Source organism: Branchiostoma belcheri, unplaced genomic scaffold (genome assembly GCF_001625305.1).
Source record: "Branchiostoma belcheri isolate BF01 breed outbred unplaced genomic scaffold, Haploidv18h27 scaffold72, whole genome shotgun sequence".
Classification (NCBI taxonomy): domain Eukaryota; kingdom Metazoa; phylum Chordata; class Leptocardii; order Amphioxiformes; family Branchiostomatidae; genus Branchiostoma; species Branchiostoma belcheri.
Window position 1 is genome coordinate 674,043 of NW_017804376.1, and position 21,154 is coordinate 695,196.

At 42.5% G+C, this 21,154-nt stretch overlaps 2 protein-coding genes across 2 annotated transcripts; one reads left to right on the forward strand and one right to left on the reverse strand.

The window, feature by feature from the left end:
- The first annotated feature begins 17 nt into the window (after positions 1-17).
- LOC109484981 (flap endonuclease GEN homolog 1-like) lies at positions 18-7,574 on the forward strand. The gene is made up of 12 exons (XM_019788353.1): positions 18-99; positions 638-800; positions 1,136-1,349; positions 1,694-1,783; positions 2,237-2,323; positions 2,787-2,971; positions 3,329-3,448; positions 3,739-3,775; positions 3,906-3,989; positions 4,275-4,411; positions 5,160-5,347; positions 5,617-7,574. Exons 2-12 carry the CDS (start codon positions 640-642, stop codon positions 7,572-7,574), a joined length of 3,261 nt encoding a protein of 1,086 aa, XP_019643912.1. The 5' UTR covers positions 18-99; positions 638-639.
- Positions 7,575-8,029: 455 nt separating this feature from the next.
- On the reverse strand, positions 8,030-20,997 carry LOC109485037 (tyrosine-protein kinase HTK16-like). Its single transcript, XM_019788431.1, is given in 16 exon segments — positions 8,030-9,707; positions 10,198-10,324; positions 10,483-10,574; positions 10,899-11,084; positions 11,859-12,005; positions 13,089-13,286; positions 13,780-13,895; positions 14,520-14,599; positions 15,459-15,655; positions 15,983-16,120; positions 16,585-16,652; positions 17,563-17,668; positions 18,137-18,277; positions 19,208-19,334; positions 20,218-20,341; positions 20,344-20,997. Coding segments are annotated over 16 exon segments (2,556 nt in total). The 5' UTR covers positions 20,867-20,997; the 3' UTR covers positions 8,030-9,521.
- Positions 20,998-21,154: the final 157 nt, after the last annotated feature.

Sequence of the window (21,154 nt, forward strand, 5' to 3'; positions counted from 1 at the left end):
AACTGCTATGGGAGACCAAAGGTGCGCACTGCATGCTGGGTTTCCGGGAATTTTGATTTCGTCCCGTCTACTACTGTAGGAGGTAAACAACTTTAGGAGGTAAGTAACCCGTAAACAAGTAAATAATAAGGTTAAACAGCACTATATGACTACATTAAGTTATCCTTTGTCTTGTAGGTAAATTATGAGTGCTGTTTATTACCACATTGCGTAAACAACAACAGATTCAAACGGTCAGCGACGTTATGAAACTTGGAAGATTTCTGAAAATGGGCCGTTCAAAAAAATACTAACTGAGGAGGGGGGGTTGAAGAGGTCGGATTTTAATAAGGGGGTTAGTGGATGTGGATTTTGTTGGATTTGGATTGAGGGGGGTTTACCAGAAGAAAACCCTGGATTTGGATGAATAGGGGGTCAAGTTGTTGTTGTCAAGTCACTTGGATGAAATTTTTAAGGGGCAAATGAAATGAAAGGGGGTCAAATTGAATTATTCGTCAAGGCCCTCTGATAAAGGGAGTCAGAAAGTAGAAAATCCAAGCTCTTCAACCCACCTCCAATTTTTTTTAACAGCCCAATTTGAAAGATTTCTGAATAAATAATTTTCTTGCGTCGACAACACATAATAATTTTTTTTCAGCCATGGGGGTTCAGCAGCTTTGGACGATCCTTGCCCCCGTGAAGACCCACTGCCCGCTGGAGGCCCTACAAGGGCAGACCCTGGCGGTGGACCTGAGTATGTGGGTGTGTGAGGCCACTGCCATGAAGGCTATGACTGGTGTGGTCACCAGGCCGCATCTCAGGTTTGCAGAATTTTTGATCTGATAATTTTTTTTACCCCCGTGTGTGTGTGTTTGCTTGTGTGTCTGTAGGTATTCTAATGCAGTAAGAGTGGTGGCAGGAAAGGAGTGGTCAGATTTGGTAACAGTCTGCAGTCTAAATCCCTCCTGCTATGAAATTGCAACATAAAGAAACCTAACGTCTGGTTCAGGTCATTGACCTTTTTGGTTTGGAGAAGAAGAGGAAACAGAGCAAAAACCATATGCTTTCCTTCTGTAAACATGAAAAAAAACAACAACTCTGAATCATATCAAGTTAATTGTTGCTCAACACAATTGTCCCTCTTGTTTATTTTCAGGAACCTTTTCTTCCGAGTGTCTCATCTGACCAGAATGGGCGTCAGCTTGATATTTGTGGTGGACGGTGATCCTCCAGAGCTGAAGTATGAAACCATGATGAAACGCAGCCAGGATCGGTTTGGGGGCAGCAGGGCCGGTACAGACGGACAGAGGAAAGGCCTGGGAAAACCAAAGAAATTGAAGAGATCTCACTTCAAGGCTGTACTGAAAGAGGTACAGAAAGATTGAGTGTAACAAATTGTTCAGTGTGATACAGCTAGCTGCTGTCGTGCCGCATGCCTGCAAAGCTGGTGTGTTACACCAAAGGGCGGTTATACTGGCTACTAGTATACCGACACAGAAAAGATTCTTTTTAGAAAGAAGTAGTGTCAATGAAGTTCAAATAATGACTAAAACTAAAAAGCTGAACCCTATATATGTACATTGTATGACCGTGCTTGAGGCATAAGCCTCTGGCGTTAAACTTTTGCATATATACAAAAACTTAACATATTTAGAAGAGTATACGTAGATATATAGACATATTTTTCAGAAGATATCTACTTATCTACTTCCAGTGTCTCCTCCTGCTGGATGGACTGGGAATCCCCCATGTGCAGAGCAAAGGAGAGGCCGAGGCCTTCTGTGCACTACTGAACAGGGAGAATGTGAGTTGAGACATTCTTTCAAACTTTGTCACCATTGAAATTTCAAGTCACCATTTAACAGTAGAGTTCATAATTGTTTACCAAAGGAAAACATATATGGTTTTTGCTCTTCCATTCCAAACACTGACCTGGTCAATGTCACCTGAACCAGACTGCCTGTCACCATGGTAACTGGTGTTGGGTTGCATAATGTTGCAATTTTATAGTAGGAAGGATTTAGACACCTGTCACCATATATGTGAATGTGTTTGAGTAAGAATCAACAGAGCAGACACATGCATATATAGGAAAACATATGCATTATGTTAACTTTCTAGTTATGAACTGACTTAGGCAACAATGTATAAAACTGATAAAACAGATCACTGTCACAAAATTAGCTACACACAAATGATACAATGATAAAATTGGAACAAACCACATGTATATAAAGCAACTCTTCTGTGTGGTAAGTTGGTGGATGGATGTCTGACTGATGACGGGGATGCCTTCCTGTACGGTGCCAGGACTGTCTACAGGAACCTCACCTTGGACAAAAAGGTGGGCGGTTATTTAAGGATCTTCTTCTTCTTCTTCTTAGGGATCTGCCACTCGACAATGAATTCCAGAAGTTGAACTTTTTCATCACATCTTGAACAGGCAGTCAGCAAAGCAACACTGACTACTACTAGTAGTGTAAAATGTCTTAAGATTTGAAGAAGATATGTTAGACTTCATCCCTTTCAGATGCCAGTAGTTAATAAGAAGCCCATAAAGAAGACAGTCAAGCTAAAATCAATACCGTTGGGGGTGAAATAAAAACAGTAACGTAAATAGATTAAATGCACAATCCCAATATGTACTAGTGTATGTTTATTGTCAACATTGTCAACATATTCCACGTATGCCGTCGTTAAAAGAACTTCAAACTGCAGTATTGGTAATGATTTGGAACTATTGAACTTGACATTGAAGCCAGCTTCAAATCTGACTGTTGACATTCTGACTGTTGTACGTCTTTCAGGATCCTCATGTTGACTGTTACAAGATGACAGACATAGAGGAAAAGCTCCTGTTGGATCGTAACAAGTTGGTAGGCCTGGCCCTGCTGTTGGGCTGTGACTACTGTCCCAAAGGGGTGCCTGGTGTGGGCAAAGAACTCGCTGTGAAAGTCATGACTGCTCTTGGCGCCTGTAACGTACTGGAGCGGTAAGTTCTTGTGGGAAAGTGGGAAAATCACTACATACACATGCACACAGATGGACCCCAGTTATCTTGACCCCATATCAGTCAACATGACATGAAAAGGTGGAAAAAATTTCTGTCCAAAGTTAGCTGCAGCAGCGCCGTGTGCCTGCAAAGCTGGTGTGTTATGACAAGGGGCGGTTATACCGGCTATACTAATACCATACCAGGGTCTATATCTTTATTCTTTCAATTCAATTGTAGCTCTAGATTATACACAATTTGTCTTTGAAATTCCATTAGGTAATATTCAAGATTTACTGTTTCAATGATGTCAAGTCAGGTTGGTAGAGATTGTAAGATTTCTTTGCTCTCCTCCAGATTTAAAGTGTGGAGATCTGAAGCATCTGATCATACAGACGCTCAGTGTGGGATGACCAGTCAGCTAAAGGGAAGCCAGAAGAGGGCCAGGAACACTTCTATTGAAGTTACTGTGATGAGGTAATGGTAGTTAAGTAGTTAACTCTTTGTCAAGGACCCTAAGAGGTAGCATAGAGTTGTGTGTTTATAATTTGGTTGCACAGGTCATTGTTCTTTTATCTATTCTAACTTCATATATTATATAAGCTAAAGACCACAATTTTTTAATAACATTATTGCAGGAAAATCGGCACAAGTGTAATCACTACAAGATGAAACATTCCAAAGACCAACATATGATGTTATTTGTGTGTCCTAAAATTATAGTTAATATTTTTCACCCAATTGTTTGCTTCTCCTTTATTTTACAGAAAAGCACTGACAAATCCAGCTTTTCCTGATACAAAAGTATGTATCTAATCAAGACTTATAAGTGTGTCAGAAAGTATTTCTGAATTCCGGAACAAAAGTTTGACATTCTGCAATATTACATAACACTTAAAAAAAGGATTTTTACCACTGCTTGCCATTTTTCTAGATTATCAACGAGTTCCTGGTCACAAAAGACACCTGTCCCTCCCTAAAGTTGGAATGGAAGAGGCCAAGGATGCCTGTATTGCAGGTCAGAGATTATATTTCATTCAGTTACATTTCATCACATCCTCAATAATGTATGTACCACATTGTATGACCTGTGTATATAAGTAAAGCATTTTTTTGCAGATAATTAATAATCTTTGAAGACCACCAATTTTCACGTCATTAACTTTTTGTGAGAATCATTTCCATTCAAATTTATTAAACTTATTTATAGCATTTGCTTATCACACAAAACACATAATTTTATTAAGTACACTGTACCCCCAATACAGATGAACTTTCATGCAATGATTTTGACTGTTTATAGGATCTGAACCTGAGGTTACTGGAGTGGCCTGAAGAGTACACCCTGGAGAAAGTCCTGCCTCTCGTCACCTACTGGGAGATGTGTCACAAACAGAGTCCTGATCAGAAGGAGAACAGACTGTCACTGTCACCTCACAGGTGCGGCCACTGTCTCCAGTTTTATAAATACCCACCTGCAGTCTGCAAAAAAAATAAGCAGCCTGCATATTTGCAAAATCAGGCTAGGCCTAGTAGGAGTTCAATTGTTTAAGACTTTTGTGTTTACTTTTAACTGACTCATATGTTTGTCAAATTGCATGTAAAATGTTTGCCAACATACAATTTTTACATCAGGATTTAGTGTATATTTGCTGAAGGTATTTCTGAATTGCAGAACAAAATTTTGACATTCTGCAATATTACAGAACACTGAATGAAAGATGCCCTGACATCAAAGATTCTGTAGATTCAGAAAATCTCTATTCTCTGATGTTAGGTATCTTCTAATAATGAACATTCAATCATTCTCTACCTATTGTACCTAAAAATGCAAGCTGGGGATGCTTAGATTGAATGTTTACATACCCATAGCCAGGATTTTGTTTCGGGGGGTTCTTCCTACTGTCTGAGGGACTAGTGAGCACTGGAGGCACGAGCTTCCTAGGGGGTCTGGGGGCATGCTCCCCTGGAAAATTTTTTAAATTCCACCTTCTGAAATGGCATTTCCTGCATTTTTAGAGGATTTCAAAGGAAAAATCAGAGACAAATAGGATTCCAGTCCTGCTGGTGATAAAAATCAGTCCACTTTTATTAAGAAAAGTTTTGGACCTTTAGATAAAAGTGGACCTTGGTGTGTGTGTGTTCCGAAGCTACAGGCATGCATTAACTTTTCACTCTCATGTTTCAGTGTGGTGAAAACCCGCACACGTAACGGCGTACCCTGTCTGGAGGTGCAGTGGTACAAGCCTGACGACGTTATCACAGAAGGGAGTTATGTTACAACCATAGAACCAGAAGATCTCTTCTCATCAGCCTTCCCACAGCTTGTACAGGAGTTCAGGGAGAGGAAAGCTCTCAAACAAAGCAGGAAGAAAGGTGGGGAGTTGTGTTGCCACAACTTAGGTTCTCGGATTTTTTTTCAGAAAAAATGAAACGACAGGGCGAAAAAAATAAAAATAAAAACAGACCTAGGTGTCTTATGACACCCCCAAATGCTATATGATAGGAGCCATGAAGTCAACATACCAGGCTGGTTTGTAATTCAAACAATGAATTTCAAACTTTTAGTCATACTGCATTGATAGATGGAAAAACTATAACAACTCTGATTAAATACACTGATTAACTTCTTTTATATATTCTAGGAGCAAAATCAAAGGCCAAACAGAAGTGCACTGATGAGATGACAGATACAGACTCTCAACAGCAGGGTGACACACAAGAAGAAGAACAAGCAAAAAGGCCTGCTGCACCCTGTGTACTCGATAACAGTCTAGCTCTTGACTTCTCAAAGTTATCGCTAGACAAATGTGATAGTAATACATTGTCACTAGACCAGGGAGAGTCTGCTAAATCAACTACAAGAGGCTGCAAGGAGAAGGCTTTGCCTGGTAAACTGAATGAGGATGCAGTTGTTACATCACAGTTTGCTGTGTCTTCTGAAAAAGTTCCACATTCTCACCCACCTGTCTTCAGCCAAACAGACCCAAATTTCTCCCTGGGGATAAATGATTTTTCCTTTATGTCGAACACAGATGGAGATACTAGTTTCACTACTAACACACCTCAGTCAAGTAACACAACTAAACACGGCAAAATATCAATGATGGGTCCAGATCTGAACGCGCAAAACGACATGGAGTCTCCGGCCTCAACACTTGTGATGTTGCCTCTCATGGAGAGGTTAAAGTTGAGAGGAAAGAGGAGGGAGCCTAGGGTAGAGGAAAGATCATCCTTCAAGGATGTGCTTCAGCCTATGACTCTAAACACAGATCATACAGCTGCATCCAAAGAGACATCAAACCAGGACGGGCGCAAGAAGCTCGCACAGAATGACAGGACAGGTGGGCCAATTGTAAAACCCCAAGGAAGTTTAGAACAAGTTTTTAGAGATGAGCATTCGGTTGAGACTATAACTGTTCCAGTGCTGAACAAGGCCACAAGTGGCCCTCTTGAATTCCCACTGCCTGTTGCAGGCAAAACCAAGCAAGTGAAGGAGAAAAGGCTTCACTCAAGCAAGACTACCACAGATAATGTTAGGAAGAAGCAGTCGGTTGAGACTGAAATTGTTCCAGAGCTAAACAAGGCCACAGGCTGCCCTGTTGAACTGCCACAGCCTGTTTCAGGCAAAACCAAGCAAGTGAAGGGGGAAGGGCTTCACTCAAGCAAGACTACAGCAGATAATGATAGAAAGAAGCAGTCGGTTGAGACTGACATCACTCCAGTGCTGAACAAGGCCACAAATGGCCCTGTTGAATTCCCACAGCCTGTTGTAGGAAAAACCAAGCAGGTGAAGGGAAAAGGGCTTCACTCAAGCAAGGCTACAGCAAATAATGTTGGAAAAAAGCAGTTGGTTGAGACTGAGATCGCTCCAGTGCTAAATAAGGCCACAAGTGGCCCTGTTGAATTCCCACAGCCTGTTGTGGGAAAAACCAAGCAAGTGAAGGGGGAAGGGTTTCACTCAAGCAAGACTACAGAAGACAATGTTAGAAAGAAGCAGTCGGTTGAGACTGAAATCACTCCAGTGCTAAACAAGGCCACAAATGGACCTGTTGAATTCCCACAGCCTGTTGCAGGCAAAACCAAGCAAGTGATGGGAGGAGGGCTTCATCCAAGCAAGACTACAGCAGACAATGTAAGAAAGAAGCAGTCTGTTGAGACTGAAATCGCTCCAGTGCGAAACAAGGCCACAAGTGGGTTTGTTGAACTGCCACAGCCTGTTAATGCAGGCAAAGCCAAGCAGATGAAGGGAGGAGGGCTTCACTCAAGCAAGACTACAGCAGACAACGATAGAAAGAAGACACTACAAGCTGGTAATGACTCAGACTCTTTGCAATCGAGAAAGGCTCCAATGCCTAGGCCAGTTTCCATCCAGGATAGCTGCGTTACAAAAGCATCTGTATTTGATGATACCAGAGATGTATCGGCAGCTTGTGCACCAAGTGTTGTTGCTGAAGTCAGACCTGCATCTCCTTGTAGCTCCAAAGTGATGGAGGATGTAGACAGTCCTGTGGTCACCAGGATGTCTCTTGTGGAGCGGCTGAAACTCCGCGTAGGACACTCCAAGGGAAAAGCCCTGGACGCCATGCAGGGAAAACACTGACCACTCATTCTGAAGGTCTTTTTCAGTAGTATAAGACATGTGCTTGAAGCAAGCATGTCGGCAGAATGTACTGTACCTGCACGAAAGCAGTAATGTATTGTGCATAGCACTGTGGAAGAATGTCTCATATAAGGATGTATTCGCGTTTCCAAATGTTATGTCGAAAAAGATATCGTTGGCAAAATTCTGCTGCAATGTTAAGCAAAACCATGAAAAATCAGGGTTTTGCACAGGCGCAGTACGTTCTGCTGATGTGTTCATGAAGCATTACTTGATTGGTGGTAGTAAAAGGCATTTAAAGCCAGAAACTGAATACTAGTATACTCCCCTTTGTTGTATTATTGTTATACTTTTAACACTTATATATAAACTTAACCTATTTTGAAAGAATGAAAATCATGCAAGGCTTTTAATTTATGTCTGCCAGATTGATGTTTTTTTTTAATATTCCACAGTAGAAATCAAGTTTCGATACAGACCACAAAAAGAACAGAGAACATGATTATAAAGTAGGTTATCATTTTTATTAATTTGTGACCACCACAGGAATAGATCATGATAATAAAAGACGTCACAATGAAGTTGTATGTTGATTTAGATCAGTGATTCGACTAAATGTATTCTTCTTGGGATACAATAGGCGACTTCTAATAAAGTTGATAAAGGCCACCAAATGCCAAAAAACAATAGTATATAATAAATGTTCCATTTTCATATACATGTAAATAAATCATATATATATAATATATATTCTGTATATATAACATTATGCTGTATACTTGGTCATAAAATATTTTCAAATCATATTCAACAAGACAAAGTAATACTGATATTAACCCTGATAAGTCCATTTCCATATTAATATAAGGACTGTAATAATAGGCATGTGTTTTGATAGACATGCTAATAAACAACCTCAGTATAAAGGTATGCAAGGAAATGGTAAAGCCCAGTTGTCCTATTCCATGTATACACCTTTACATCTAAAACACTACTAATATCACTAGCATGAATAAGCCCCATCAACTCATATCACATGCACACAGCCCTGTCTATGAAATACTTCTTCATGAAATACTATCATTTGCTAATTCCTAAAAAATCTTTCCTTTGATTTGAAGAATATTGCAAGAATGTGTAGAAGAAACGAGATCCACTTGAAGTATACAAGACATTAAAGGTTTGAAATTGAAGACCTGAGAAATGCTATGTGTTAAATTGTTCTTGGAAGGATAAAACAAAATCAAAAAAGATTCAATAAGATATGCTTTGTCAAATCACCAACACAACTAACATTACATGATGCTTTTAACATTACCAATATGGTAAGGAGAATGTTAAGAGTAAATAGTAATATTTACCTCCATGAATTCATTGGTCAGCATAACTTAGGAAGCTATTGATGGATTTGGTATGTGGCTAGGTCTTGAAAAGACAAAAATTTGGGTAGTGGAGACCTTCACTTTACATAGATTTGTTACTAGTACTTTCAGCCTTATTTGCATGATTATTGACAACAGATTTAAACACTATACAGAGGTCTGAGGTTGCAATTTGATACACAGTGCATTTAGGCCACACCAATTTAATTTGTTGGTTCTCAGATTTTTTCATAAAAAATAAGCAACAGGGGTATCCTATTATAGCCCCAAGTGCTATGATAAGAGCCATGAAGTCAACACAAACGGCTGGGTTAATTCAACAATGAATATTGAACTTTTAATCAAACCACTGCATAGGTGGATGGAAAAATTGTAGCAAGTGGAAAGAAAAGGTTTTTCCTTATCTGTTGGGGGCAAACATGAGCATTTTTAGTTTGTTTAGAATCTTTTTTCGCAAATCAGAAAAAAATGAGAGGCAAATCCAAGAACCAACAAATTAAATTGGTGTGGCCTTATCTCTGTTCTTGGCAGTTTGACTTTCACACAACTTGGTAAGAATGATTCTCTATTTGTGTCTGATTTGGTGGGTGCCGTACTCTGGGTCTGCACTGAAGATGGTGTTCAGCATCTGGAAAGTCGGACGCTGGCTTGGCTCGTAGGACCAGCACCTCAACATGATCTGGTACACCTTCTCTGGACACTTGTCCGGCTTGGACAGTCGCTTTCCTTCCTCTTCTATGAACTGGATAACCTGTAAAGGCAGTAGTAAAATCAGACTTTATTTGTAAATAAGAAAGTAAAAATTAAGCCCAGGTCACATCGGTCATAACTGGCTTAATGTGCAGGGAAACAATTACAGACATATACAGTACAATTACACAATACAACATGTCATATTATATCGCACATTTTTGTTTCACATAAAAGAATTTGATAAGTGTAGTGTGACTAAATGCCCAAGATGAGTCATTTATTTTCTGGGTGGTACTTCAGCCCATAGCCCTTCCAGTAACCATTTTCTGTCAGAATTTTCGCAATTTTTGCTCTATGAGGGTCAATGTACATTGCCATAGCTTGGTTTCAATTCCGTATGTAGATAATGACCTCAACATTGGCTTTGAAAAATTGGGTTTCCAAGCCTTAAAAACTGCACTGGATGCCTTTATCACCCCTCTGTGTTAAAGGGAGGGAGTATTTAGGGAGTGGGAGTGTAAATAGGGAGTGTTTCAACGACTGCTGACCTGAGCCCCTGTCATGTCACCGTAGGGTTGCTGTCCATAAGAAAACATCTCCCATAACGTCACCCCATAGCTCCACACATCGCTGGCATGGGAGAAGGTCCCATAGTTGATAGACTCAGGAGCATACCTGCAGAATGAAGGTCCAGTCTTACACAGCTTGTATGTACATGTAAAAAACAAGAGCCTCTGGCAGCAGCAAACACTCTTGCTAAATCTTTGCTAAAAATACCAGAAAATAAAGGAAACTGGTGTGGCCTAAAATCTAATAAATGTGAATAAGCCTACCATTTGACAGGCCACCTTCCTCCAGCAGAGGCCTTGTAGTAGTCACTCCCTGCACCAACTGCCCGGGACAGGCCAAAATCACTGATCTTCAACTACATAAAAAATAAACAGATCAAGAGTTACACATTGAAGATGTGTTGAAAAGATTGACAAATCTTACTATATCTTGCTACACAATCTGGTCAAAAGGGCAGAAAGCCCAATAGACATTGGTTCAACCATGACGGGGGCAGTACCAACTTCCTATGAACTTTGACCCAGTGCTGACGTCACACGTGACTAAAAGTTACGCATCCACAGCGATTCAGTCAAAAATTTCTAGTGAGTTAATTTCGTTTTTGAGTTGGAGAACAGTTTAATTTTCTTCAATGTATTTTACCACCTCAGATGAACTTTCATGCTAAGTGATAACATACTTGATCTTTGGAGGCCAGCAGAATGTTACGAGCTGCCAGATCACGGTGGACAAATCTCTTCTCCTCCAGATACATCATACCACTGGCAATCTGAGCTGACCACAGCTTCAGGTCAGGCAGGGACACTTTCTGTGGATAGTCCAGCAGATAGTCCAGCACTGACCCCATAGACACTAACTCCTGCACCTGTAATACAAGAACAGTGACCACAATGAAACACTGTTTGATAGGATACAAAGATATCATATGAAACAGTTCTTAGCTTTTAGCCATAGTACCTGAAAGACAAGTGTGTTTTCCTGTGTGTTGACAGTGTTCAGCACCAAGGACAGGTGTGTTAACTATGTGTGGATGGTGTTCAGAACCAAGGACAGGTATGTTGTGTGTGTATAGTATTCAGCACCAAGGACAGACATGTGTGGATGGTGTTCAGCACCGAAGACAAGGCATGTTTACCTGTGTGTGGATGGTGTTCAGCACCAAGGACAGGCATGTTGTGTGGATGGTGTTCAGCACCAAGGACAGGTGTGTTGTGTGTGGATGGTGTTCAGCACCATGGACAAGTATGTTGTGTGTGTAGATGGTGTTCAGCACCAAGGAGAGACATGCTAATCTGTGTGTGGATATGGTGTTCAGCACCAAGGACAGGTATGTTGTGTGTGTGGATGGTGTTCAGCACCAAAGAAAGGTACACTGTGTGGATGGTGTTCAGCAGTAAGGACAGGTATGTTTACCTGTGTGTGGATGGTGTTCAGCACCAAGGACAGGTATGTTTACCTGTGTGTGGATGGTGTTCAGCACCAATGAACGTTGTGTGTGGATGGTGTTCAGCACCAAGGACAGGTATGTTTAGTGGATGCACCAAAACACTATTGTATAAGGTGGATACCATTTATTTTATTTGTATAGTAGTTAATTCTATAGAAAATCAAAGACAGACACTTCTGACTACAAACCAACCATCATCATGGGCGGCCCCAGACAGACTCCGATGAGCTGCACGATACAGAAGTGGTCCAGCCCCATCATGACCCTGGCCTCCCGCAGGAACTCCTGCTCACCGTGTTGGATGTGTTCTCCTCGCAGGGTCTTCAGCGCCACTGGAATCTGACATGGCAAGAAAGACAAGTGTGTTTCCCTGTGTGTTCACAGTGTTCAGCACCAAGGACAGGCATGTTAATCTAAGTGTGGATGGTGTTCAGCACCAAGGACAGGCGTGTTAATCTGTGTGTGGATGGTGTTCAGCGCCAAGGACAGGCATGTCAATCTGTGTGTGGATGGTGTTCAGCACCAAGGACAGGCATGTTAATCTGTGTGTGGATGGTGTTCAGCACCAAGAACAGGCATGTTAATCTGTGTGTGGATGGTGTTCAGCGCCAAGGACAGGCATGTTAATCTGTGTGTGGATGGTGTTCAGCACCAAGAACAGGCATGTTAATCTGTGTGTGGATGGTGTTCAGCACCAAGGACAGGCATGTTTGTCTGCGTGTGGATGGTGTTCAGCACCAAGGACAGGCATGTTAATCTGTGTGTGGATGGTGTTCAGCACCAAGGACAGGCATGTTAATATGTTTGTCGATGGTGTTCAGCACCAAGGACAGTGTTCTCCTTGCAGAGTCTTCAGGGCCACTGGAATCTGACATGGCAACACAACACAGTCACACCTACAGGTATAATGTAGTTGCAGTTCTGTAGCAGATTGCTAGAGGGCACCACAGCCCAGTGTAACTATAGTGCACAACTGGGCAGAAGTAAAAGATGGTTTTGAATCAGATCTACAGACAGTCCAAGGAACAGTGCAGAGAACAAAAAAAAATGTTTCAAAACCAGCAATCATTTTACCATAAAGAGAGCACTTAAAAAAACAGCTAAAATTTTGCCATAAAAAGAGCATAAAAATGTTTCAAAAACTGCAATCATTTTACCACAAAGTTTATGAAAGCCAATATTATTACAGCTGGCTGCATTGGACACTAGTGGTAAGATGGCGACTCAAACTTGGGCTTAAACAGATAACATTCTCTCCACCGTAACCTTACCTCCCTGCCATCGGGATTTGTCCATACACCCATCAGTACAGAACCAAACTCTCCCTGTCCCAATGTAGCATTACCTGCCTGCTATCAGGATTTGTCCATGCACCCATCAGTTAGACAGAACCAAACTTTCCCTGTCCCACTGTAACCTTACCTCCCTGCCGTCAGGATTTGTCCATACACCCATCAGTACAGAACCAAACTCTCCCTGTCCCAGCTCGCGGCCCAGCTGTAGGGACTCCCTGGGAATGAGTTTCTGTGTCTTGTCAGGACCCTCCTCCGAGCAAGCGGGCGGGCGGGGTTTGGGCTGCAGGGGTGGTGGTGAAGCATCACTCGGGATCGGCACCGGCTTCTGTCATGGAGACAAACCACCAAGCAGCATTAACATAAACACACTTCTGTGTCTGTATCTGTATAGCTGGTATACATGTGTGTGTGTGTGTAACTGCTCCTTGGCATAACTTGTAATTGGCATGAAGCACTGCAGCAGCTGGCTACATTACACTGAACGACTTGTTACATGTACACCTAGCCTTTGACACATCTCACTCTAAAGATTATTCTATTCATTTATTATTCTTCTCCAAACCAATAAGGTCAATGACCTGAACCAGATGTCTGTCACCATGGTAACTAGTGTTGGGTTACATCATGTTTTGATTTTTTTAGCAGGAGGGATTTTAACTCCTGTTATCATTATATGAATGTGTTTGAGTTAGAATTAACAGAGCAGATTATGTGAGGGTAAACATTATGCATTTGCTCTGCAAATGTTACCTCTCTAGTTAGCATCAGTATCTTTGATCGGTAACTTATCTATATTATATGAAAACAGCTCATCTGACCTTTTTAGGCTGCAGTTCCCTGCGCGGGCCAGGAGGGGGCGGTGCTTCCTGTGGTGGCGGCTCCTCGTCCATGCTGCAGCCCGTGGTCATCTTCAGGTCAATGTGAGCTTCCACATCTAGAGGTCATCAACAGTCAGTTACTATCATGAAAGTTCATCTGTGTTGGTAGTTACATGTTTGATGTTAAAACTTTTGGTCCAACACAAAAAAATTCTCTCACCTAGAGCTTTCGACCAGTCACTTTGGTCTTCTTCAGTAGACTGACCCAGTGAAGTTGTGTTGGACCAAAAGTTTTAACTTTAAACAGTCAGTTACAATGTATCCTATAATGTCTCTCATTCTGTATCTGTATTGACATAGCCGGTATCACCCCCTTCGACAAAAGACACCAGCTTCGTAGGCACATGGCACGGCGGAAGCAAGCTATATTACTCTGAATGACTTGTTACAACCAATCTTTGCACATTTAATTGCAGGAGTTGTCTTAAGCTTTCTAGTGATCATGCCCCAACTGTGCTTGTTGGCAACAAATTCCACTCCATGATAGTTCTTGGAAAACATGAGTTTTTGGACACTTCAGTTATTGGTTGATAACTCCAATATTTGAAGGCATGACTGTTTGGGAATTAATTTTTCTCAGCCATATCTTCCAAAGAACAAAGTATCATGTCATATTGTAACTTCACGCCTCCTATGCATTTGTTAGTCATAAAGCTACATGTGCACTTTAAGCAGCTTACCTGGCCCAGGAGGCTGGCTGGAGGGCCACTTGACAGGTTTGGGAGGCAGGGGACCAGGTGGTGGCATGTCAGGATCACCACTGGAAGGAACAGTCATCACAACAGTTACATTAAATGTTGTAGTGCAACCTCACAGAATACTGTTACACAGTATTTTTCATTCATTCATTTTTGCAGTGACTTGATTCCACAGAAGGGGAAAGATGGTTGTTGCTGTGTTCTAAGTTTGCAGGTGTGGGACAGTACTTAGTGTTTCATTCAGTGTGAAATGAAATTGTGGTGTACTGCAAAAAAAATAAAACCATCACAAACCTTTCAAGACTTACATGATGAAGTGCTAATGGAGGTTTTTAATTATCTTTGTCCATGATTTAATCAAGCTAATCATGCCTAACTACACTCATATCTAATGCTGTTATTGTGCAGGCACATGCACACACACAACTACAGCTGAGTAAAAGGAAGTCCAGGGTGCCTACATGGACCATCATCTGGTGTGAGTGAGAGAGTGAGTATGTGTGTGAGTGAGTGACTGAGTGAGTGACTGAGTGAGTGAGAGTGAGTGAGTGAGTGAGTGAGTGAGTGAGTGAGTGAGTGAGTGAGTGAGTGAGTGAGAGTGAGTGAGTGAGTGAGTGAGTGAGTGAGAGAGTGAGTGAGTGAGTGAGTGAGTGAGTGAGTGAGTGAGTGAGTGAGTGAGTGAGTGAGAGTGCGTACATGGACCATCGTCTGGTGTTTGAGTGAGTGCCTACACAGCATGGACCATCATTAGGTGTGTGAGTGAGTGAGTGAGTGAGAGAGTGAGTGAGTGAGTGAGTGAGTGAGTGAGTGAGTGAGTGAGTGAGTGAGTGAGTGAGTGAGTGAGTGAGTGAGTGAGTGAGTGAGTGAGTGAGTGAGTGAGTGAGTGAGTGAGTGAGTGAGTGAGTGAGTGAGAGTGCCTACATGGACCATCGTCTGGTGTAGTCGCTGTCTCTCCTGGCCACAGGGAGGTGGTGTGGGGACGGGTCCAGCACGTCCTGGGCAGAGATGGGGGTGACCAGCTTCCCCGGCAGACCGTCCGCCCGACCCCGGTAGTACTCCACAAGGTGCTCTAACGAATCCAGCAGGGGCCCGTCATCTATGTAGTACCACTGGTTATCCTGGAGAAAACAGTCAGGGACAGTCGGGAATTAAGTTTCATCAGGTTGGTAAGTTACTGAGTAAAGAGACTCTTTTTACATAAACAAGTGTTTTATTCACAGCTGAAATTTCAGTGACCGTCTGTCACCTTCCTCAGGGCAATTCTGACTGGTTCACATTGCACAGCACAGGTGTCGCTGCTATAGATGCATTCCCAAACGTACCTACAATGCGACACCTGTGCTGCAGTACGATGTGAACCAGTCAGAATTACCCTGAGGAAGGTGACAGACGAAAGGAAAAACTAATTCTAAACAGCCTTCAAAGTGTGCTGCCATTATGCCTACCTTCTGCTTGATTTCAAAGTTGTATGTTGTTTTGGTTGCGGACATTGTCAGCACATACGCCCCAGCAGTCTTCTTACTGACTCGGATCAGGAAACAGCCATCCTTGTTGCTGAACTTCTTCAGAGCCTCAGTAGCCCCCTGGGAAGAATAACTTCAGAGCTTTAATTGACACACAAGGTACATGTGTACTGTAATTCCTGATTTTTTCACTGTACAGTACTAGTTATGTTCACTGTTTTCACTGTCACTTCTGTACCGTGAACTTCATCATTAGTTAACAAATAATTCCTGGACTTTCTTTTTCCTGCACCTGTCACCACAGTGAACATATAGTTCCGTGAACATGTCCATTTTTCTTCGATCGTGAACTTTTGCTACCGTGAACATGAAGTGAATTACAGTATTTGTTTTCTGTACATTAATGTGGAGAGCATAGCTCAAGAAGTTATGAATAAAGTTTATGGTATTTGGTATGTGGTTAGGTCTTGGAAAAAGGAAGGGCGGGTTGGATGATAGACCTCCTAACATTTTTTTATGGTACTGCTGCAGCTTGAAGGGAAGCTGCTAGGAGGCCGACATGTTACCACCAGTATAATACCCACCTTTCTATCCATGTCGGAGTGCAACCATTCCTTGGTGGATGTCATCGGTATGAGGGGCTTGTAACTCTCTGTCGGAAAGAAACCACAAGTTTCCCATCACTCTGACTTACACAAATTGTACTAGAGTGTGACACTATCTACACAGTAGAAAGGAAAGGTGGGGACTTAACTATGAGTGTGGAGGGGAAGAAGCATTAATGTGGGGGAAGGGGATTTAGGTAAAAAGGGGAGACACATTAAGCACTGGTGAGAGGGGGGCCGTCAGGGAGACTGGAGAGAGTCAGTGCAGCAGAAGCATTTGATCCACAAGTGTTGTGGAGGAGAGAAGGTGAGCAGAAGACTTAGTGTGGAGTGAAAATAAAGTCCTGAGTCCTACCTGTTGTTTACTTAGACTGCCAGATGTCCTGTCAGAAGTAGAGAGAGAAGGGAAGGGAAGGTACAACACATTGTGTAGATTCTACATGAAGTAACGTTACAGTTAACATTCACACATTCAAGTAAAAACAAAGAGGACAAAAGCTTGTACTTGTTCAACGGAATTGTCCCTCAAAGTGCTGGTGCAAGGGAGTGAAAACAACAAGAAAAACTGTTAAACATTCAACAAGCTGGTTGGACGAACGCTACAAAGGTGTCTCCTACATACACTGTATCTCCCACATTTTAATGTCATAAATTCTATGAAATGCAGTATGCAAAATAAACAAAATGGTATAGCTATATTTCCTACATAGTTGACTTCCATGATTTTGCTGGACAAAATTGGCAAGTCTAATATGGCATGCGGCAAAAGGCTTGCAAAAGGTTAAGGGAAAAAAGTTGTGTTTCCTGTTTCCGACCCTAATTTTTCAGAACAGAAACAGGAAACACAACATTTTTTTCCTAGGCCTATATATAAGCATGGGCTTACAGATATGATGGAGTAAAATCTCAGGTAAGGAAAACCCCTGATATACATGTACTTTTTCCCAGTCCCCTTACCTAATATCTCTACAACTTCTGCATGGCCGTAGCGCCTGGCCAGATCCATGGGTGTCTCGTTGTTGTGGTTTCTGGGGTGACAGGGCGCATTCAGCTGGAGTAGGAGCTTTAAACACAGGAATATTAAGGTATTAAATCATGACTCTTATTGGCATTTAGTTGGCAAATTGTGTGCTTTATTAATAATAACTTTATTTTTGCAAAATCATGCCCGAAGGCTAATTGCTTTTACAATCAAGTATACTCACTACAATACAGTAACAGGAGACATGTAATATAGACAATAATATCATGCAGATATACTAAGTCATGTATCTTGTCAGACAGGCATGTTGAAGTAAGTAGTTCTACAATCTTTCGTATAATAAACATAAGATTATAATTGAAATGTTTTATTGCAAATTCATGCCTGAGGGCTAATTGTAAGAACAGAAGAAACATTTGGTATAAGAACAGGCAATTAATACATAGAGAACTACTGTTAACTTCTAACAAGCTTTTCTTGTAATCACTCACTGTCCGGTTTATCGTCTGCTGTTCCCCGTCTTCCGAGGGTTAGACGATGCGCTCTTACCTTGACACATTCCACATGCCCGCGTGCTGCGGCCTCGTGTAGCGGCACGTACCCGGTGGTGGTGCACTGGTCCTGGGGCTCAGCCCCAGCCTGCTGGATTAGGATACGGCAGGTGTTGGTCCTGTTCCCTGCACACGCCAGCTGAAACAGAACAATTTTTTTTTATTCCAATATGTAATCACAAGACGTGGTGACGGCACACTCAAGTTTTTCAACTTATATTAATGCTGCCTCCAACACAGGGGACAACACAATACTTATTTTCACCTAAGTTAAGTGAGGAAAGTCAATGTAAAGTGCCTTTCCCAAGGGCACAAGATCGGTGGCATGTCAGGACTTGGACCCAGGACCTCTTGGTTCCGAGTCGAGCACTCTGCCGCTATGCCACACAACCCCACAACTCTGGTCAGCAGTGCCGCAGGTCAATTAAAATTTTTGACTTGACATACTTGACTTAATAACTTATATGAATGTAGTTCCATACTGTGCAGCATCTGTGATATACATTTCTGTAGTATCCCAAGTGTTTTATATAGTCATGTATCAAGCTATCTGCCACATGTACAGATACCAGTGTTGTGTTAGTAGCTATAGCAGACACGGGGTGACCTCAAGATCTCTACTACTAGTAGTTAATCCCTGACGTGGCTAGCCTGGGTACCATCTGGATTTTCGCTCCGCAACGCTCACAAAAAGTTATGGAGCGAAAATTGGGATGGTACCCAGGCTCATTATCGAAGTGGCTGTTGATAAGCAAGCCTTCATGAGAACTTATATAAAAAATATATGATGGTCTAAAACTTTTTTTGGGGAAACAGAAGAAATGTCATCCATATGTAAACAAATCAACATGGCCTTATACGAAACGGACTGCTCCCACCTACTCTCCAAGCAGAGGTTGTGGGGGAATGATCGTTAGCTTTGTATGTATGGCTGGTTTTTTTTTTGTCACTAATCCCACCGTCGGTGGCCAGCGACCTTCTCTCAGAGACTGGCTAATGGATACTGCCTGGCCAATTTGATACTGTCTTTTTGCCACCGAAAGGGATCTGCTTGGAGATTAGCTCCCACCTGTAAGGCGGTGGCTCCGTTCCCGTCCCGACACTTGACGTGTGCGCCCGCCTGGATCAGGTCCATCACCACCTCATCGTGACCCAAGAACGCCGCCTCGTGAAGCGCCGCTCGCCCGCTGCTGTTCCTGGGTTTAACAGATCAACATGAAGAGTTTAATAGTTAGCCTGGGTGCCATCCGATTTGTAATAGCTACCCCGAAAAACAAATCGGATGGCACCCAGGCTATTTAATAGTCACCATTACATTCAAAGTAATGTAAGGTCACGGTGACACCAATTTAATTTGTTGGTTCTCATTTTTTTTTTAGGAAAAATAAGAAGTGACATGGTGAAAAAAAGCATTCTATTACATTGGTGTGGCCAGTTACATATTCAAAGTAATGTAATGGGAGACAGACTAAAAATGTCCAGACTATGTACAAAATGACTAATTAACTGGTGAACATACCAACAACTAATCATAAGTATCTGATACCAGCCCAGAAAAGAACAAGAAACAGTCATGCTTTGGTTATGTAATAGTATAATTAAATCAACATATTATAATTTCTACACCATTTTTATATTATAGAATAGAAATGTTTATGTACATTTGTGTAACATTATGTGAATAATACTATCATTTAGGGAATCAAATATTTTGTTTTGACCAAAGTGGGTGTGGAATGGAATTGGTAGGCTGTTGATCATTAATTTTGCACCCCTGAAAAAAGCATTTCCTCATCTGAGGTGACACCCGGGGGAATCCTTTGAGAAAGGAAGTGTTCTGCTTTTGCAATGAAGTAAATCAAATGGCTTACAATAATTTAGTGTTTACTTGTTTGTTTTTGCAAACTGTCAACTACTATATAAAGACACCGAGGATGGCAGACTTCACACCCTTAATTGTAATTATAAGCGCCCCCTGGTGGGACATACAGAGAGTGTAACGCAGAAACACACACATAAACACACAGACAGACACGCCCCAAAACAATACTTCACTCCATTGGGGGTGAACCTACTAACCTGGCATTAATTTCAGGGCAAAGGGAGTGACCCAGGATTGCCTGTACGGACATGACGTCGCCCTCGGCCGCAGCCAGATGCAGCAGGGTGTCGGGGCCATAGCGCCTGGCGTCCGCGGGAGGGGGTTCCCTTTGCACGGCTCCACTAACTTGGTGGGCAGGCCGTGCTTTCCTTTCCGGTAGTGCTGGATAAACTGGTCGAGCCCCTGGAAGGCTGGTCCATCGTCTATGCTGAACTGTAGGTTTCCCGGGCTCTGGATCTGGAAGTGGAAAACTTGTCCCTTGTTTACCGTGGACAGCACGAAGTCCCCGGGGGCGGTCACGCTTTCTCTCACCAGGAACTGTCCCTCGATCATGCCCGCTTGGTTTAAAACGTGCGAGGCTAGATCACGGGTGATCTTCCCGTGAAACCACATCATGTCACTGTCCTTCTCCAAGATATTGTCCTGGTCTTTCTTCATCAGATCGTCCAGCGTCAGCTCTCTGAGCATCTCCTTCACCGACTTGCCGTCGTAGGGCTTGTTTTTCGCGTTGTTCACTTCCGGGTTGGTGGTGGTCCCGTACCAGTCTTCCCGCGCTCCGTACAGGTCGGGGTCGGTGTTGGACTCGCTGTTCCCCGAGAAATTCTGGAGCTCCGCCCGCTCATCCATTGCAGCTCCGCGGTCTCAAGACACTGTGGACACCCAGCACGTAGTCTTGTTGTTGTTATGTAAAACGCAAAAGGACAGGGCTCACCCCAGGCGACTGTGCGCTCTGTGTGTGTACGAAGTTCCGGGTGTGTGGGGGCTGACTCAGACAAATTAATTGGTCTGGGATCAGGGCACGTGATCAACGGGTAGTCTCCACCAGACTTCTTTTGCGGGGTGAATAAATCGTAGAAATCGGCCTAAAACGGGTATTAATTGGCCAGAGAAGGTAGCCGGCAAGAGAAGCTCCTC